Genomic DNA, 4424 nt, shown 5'->3' with positions numbered 1-4424 from the left:
CTAGTATTTGTGTGTAATAAGTTCATTTCTAATTAGCATGTTTCGTGAGTGGTAATGTACTGTATTAATTTTCATGGAATTGTGTTGTGGCAGCGTGTATTGCCGTCATGTCATTTATCTTTTGGTGTGTGATTGTAGGAAATTGCAATGGCTTTCAAAAGAATAGAAATAAATTAATTAACAATAATACTATATTTATAAACAAATCTTATAAAGATTTCCATACAAAGTGAGGTGGCAAAAAATGAATGGAAGAATGAAATAAAAAGTCAAACTCATTAAATTCACTATTCCATTCATTTTTTGTCACATCACTTTGTATAGAGATCTTTATAAAATTTCTTTGTAAGTGTAGTATTACTCATTAATTAATGATATCTGTTTGCAATTTGTCTGTCAAATCATGAGATTAGAGCAGAACTGCAGAAGTAGCATTAATGCAAGACAATTACGAGCCGATTTTACAAATCTCCCGGGAGGTTCGCTCAATTTATGATAAATACCTTTTTTGAACTTTTGATAAAAAACCAACATATATAACTATATAGGTTGGTTTATGGAAAAAAAAAAAAAAAAAAAAAGTGATTTTTGATAAAAATAATTTAAAAACTGAATATCATATGGAATTTGAATAAACTTTTTTATTTTATCATCAAAGGTGTTCGAACCAGTTTACGTACACTTTAACTAGTTTTTGGGGACCTTGGAATTACCGATCAAATAAAAACTTTAGTAATTACCCGTATTAGCAATCGAGAAAAGACTCAAACTCAAGATTTCTTAAGTAATATATCCAAGATTCTCTTGAAATGATAAAAAATTGAATTATCTTCTATAATGATTTTGAATAAATTAATCAAATATTGATCACAATTAGATTAGATAAAATCTAATGCTTTTATCGAGATTTAATTTAACGTATTAAACCTTCTCTAAAATTTTGTTTTATTACTTTATGTCTTTTTGTCCAGTGTATTTATGGATTTGACTTGGCCATTATTGAAGAAAAAAGGCTGAAGATGATTGATTCCACAATTAAAATAGCATATACAATGTAATATGTACAGTTTCAGCAACTAGATCAAGATTATTACTCATGCAGATCATTCATATATAAAACTTATGTAATGTGATTGTCATATCAATCTATTTTGCACATAATATTAAAATTTTAATATATATATAAATATTAAACTTTCTGTCAATTTTTACGAGATGACATTGCAGCTTTATAGTTTGATTAAGAGATATATACAGTTAAGAAATAAGAATGATAACATAAATGTTAAATGTAATTACCAGACATTGGTGGTCGAGAATTCAGCGTCCACCTGCTGGAGACAAATAATTGTGTTTGTGACTACAATTGAGTGACAACTTAAAGATGAGTAGTTGACAATAATTTTATGCCTTTTTAATTTTATATACCTATAATTTCGACAAACCACAGCACGTCTACAACTTCATAAACATCATAAATGTTTAATTTTATGTTTCTGAGCAATATTTAATTGCTTAGAAATTGTTTAAATACAACTACTTCCTACCTTTAATTTTTATTTTTAGCAAATTAATAAGAAGAAGCCTTGTCCTTATCCTAATCTATATTCTACACAAGAGATAAATTAATTAGTTAACCTGATCATTAAGAGCTTAACTAATCAAGTCCAGGATATTTTTGCAGTCTCTCAAGTAACATTAGTGGTAATTTAATAAGCCATATTTGTTAATTAACCATGTACCATCCTCCACACATAATATAAGGTGTGTTGATATCTATCTCAAAATCAATAAATTTAAGTGTTGACAATGTTATCAAAATATTTAATCTTACTGGGCAAGCTGCCAATCACATCCATCCATATGGCAAATTAAATGAAAAAATTACAATTCTGGTGTTTTAAAACCTGAGCTAAATTAGTACTTGATGAAATTTGGAAAATCAATAGTATCTTTTAACCTTTGAATAATAAATGCTGTAAAAATTTAAAGTAGCATATATAAACGAAATTAAACTAATTAACTGGGAAAAGTTGTTTGCCTTTAGATCCTATATATCAAAATCCTTTTGGCTCGGGTAAACACAAGTTTTTGATTGGAAATCATAAGTAGATTAATTGATGAACTGGAACTTGATCATCAGGCTAAATAGATTTGAATGTGTTGTAGCTCTTGTCCTTCAAGACTACTTATGTATGGGATAAATGCCACTTAATCAACAATAATGTTACTTGTAGTGAGTGGAGAATTCGATGATGAAATAATTAATTAATTAATTAATCTTCTGATTAACAGACATGTGAAAGATGATGAAAAGGAAATAATGATCAACATTATGAAGCGTAAGCAAGATACAGTGGCATCTCACTCGTACCTAGAAATCTCTCAAAATCCCCTAACACAAATTTTCTATATAAACAAACCTGCTGAGGTTGAGGGAATGCCAAGCAAAATCTAAAATGGATTCCATTACTGGAGAGAGTAGAGCTATTGAGCTACGTGAAGCTCTAGGTTTGGTGTGGAATTATTCCTTCAAATACGTAAATTCCATGTCCTTAAAATGTGCTATTGATTTAGGGATTCCTGATATCATCCACAAAGAAGGCCAACCCATCACTCTTTCTAAACTAGTTTCAGCACTGGGGGTTCACGCAAACAAAGCTCATTGCATTCTCCGCCTCATGCGCATTCTAGTTCACTCTGGCTTCTTTGCTCAACAACTTGACCAAAATGAGCAGGAAGAAGAGTTATATCTTCTTACACCCGCTTCTCGACTCCTCCTTAAAGATAACTCCATGAATGCAGCACCCTTTGTGCTTCTCGTGGCTGATCCAATATTCACAACTTCCTTCACTTTTTTAAGCACATGGTTACGAAATGATGATTCCTCAGTGTTTGAGACAGCTCGAGGGAAAAACTTTTGGGATTGTGTAGCCGAGGAACCTAGACTTAGAAACCTGTTTTACGAAAACATGGTCTCTGACTCTCGGTTGATATCAAGATATTTGATTGAAAACTTTAAAGATGTCTTTAAAGGGTTCAAGTCTCTGGTTGATGTGGGCGGTGGAACTGGAACTATGGCCGAAGCCATAGCCAAAGCTTTTCCGGAAATTGAGTGCACTGTTTTTGATCTTCCACATATTGTTGATAATTTGCAGGGAACTAAGAACTTAGCTTTTGTTGGAGGCGACATGTTTCAGTCAATACCTTCAGCAGATGCAGTTTTGCTCAAGGTAAATTCAATATTTTTGTTAGCTCTTGTTTTTACCTGCCTATCATCTTCAATTTTAAGGGTATGTAAAATATACAGTGGATTCTACATGAATGGGGAGATGAAGATTGCTTGAAGATACTAAAGAGGTGTAAAGAAGTAATTCCAAGCAAAGATAAAGGAGGGAAGGTAATTATTGTTGACATGATCATTGATACACAGAAGCAAGATAAGGAGTCAGTTGAGACACAGCTATGCACTGATATGTTCATGATGTCTGTGCTATCCGTTGCCAAAGAACGAAGCCTCAAAGAATGGAACAAACTCTTCTTGGAAGCCGGTTTCACCCACTATAAGGCAACTCCTATTATAGGTCATAGGTCTCTCATTGAGCTTTACCCTTGATTTCTTATTTCAAATCATATTTGTGTGTTAAGTTTAATTCTCGAATGCTTGGACGGACTTTGTTGTATTCCAATACAAATTTGTAATATTGTACCTTCGATCTCTGTTATCCTCAAAAATAAAATAGTATCAACATCTAAATAAATTATGAAAATTAAGAGTTAGATTTTTAAAATACTGAACTGCAACCTTCCTTGTTGAAATTAATTTTTGCACATAGTGGACATCAATCTCAAATTCTTTATCCGTGCCTGAAATACAGGATTCGCAGCGCATCAGCGCTTTGATTATCACACCATAGAATGGGAATTGTAGATACTGTAATATGGAGTTCTTGAAACAAATTTAGAATCCAAGCAACTTCTGTGGAACCCCCTGTAGACTTTCGATCTGTGAATTTACTGGCCCAGTCAGCATCAACAAAGCCTTCTAACTTAAGTTGCTTTTATAGCATGAAAATTTAAGAGCTAGAATTTAAGAGAAAAATCTGATTTTCATTAACAAAAAATGAAGTACATAAACTGTTTATGTTGGGCTGGGTTACTTCCTTTGTGGAGGAAACCGAAGCCCATATGNAAAAAAAAAAAAAAAATCATATGGAAACTGCAACGATTTGATCTAGAATAAACAGACATGTGTTTTTGTCTAAATAATTAAACCACAACTCCAATAGTAATAGTTTCTAGTCAACAGTTTTACAAATATTGGCTACCTTATTGCTCTACAACATAACAAACCATATTCATTCTTAAAGTTTTCCGTTTCAACTTAGAAAAAAACTCGTGTCACCTCATCACTTGAAGCTTTG

The 4424-nt window shown here is 32.0% G+C and overlaps 1 protein-coding gene across 1 annotated transcript; it reads left to right on the top strand.

The window, feature by feature from the left end:
• Positions 1–2459: 2459 nt before the first annotated feature.
• Positions 2460–3770, top strand: LOC116109745 (trans-resveratrol di-O-methyltransferase-like). The gene is made up of 2 exons (XM_031395978.1): positions 2460–3233; positions 3311–3770. The coding sequence occupies exons 1-2, from the start codon at positions 2460–2462 to the stop codon at positions 3614–3616; spliced, it is 1080 nt and encodes a 359-aa protein (XP_031251838.1). The 3' UTR covers positions 3617–3770.
• The last annotated feature ends 654 nt before the right edge of the window (positions 3771–4424 follow it).

The sequence above is a fragment of the Pistacia vera genome, unplaced genomic scaffold, assembly GCF_008641045.1.
Source record: "Pistacia vera cultivar Batoury unplaced genomic scaffold, PisVer_v2 Contig59, whole genome shotgun sequence".
NCBI classification, from domain to species: domain Eukaryota; kingdom Viridiplantae; phylum Streptophyta; class Magnoliopsida; order Sapindales; family Anacardiaceae; genus Pistacia; species Pistacia vera.
Note: the sequence above shows the minus strand (reverse complement) of the source record. Positions and strands in the feature narration are given on the sequence as shown.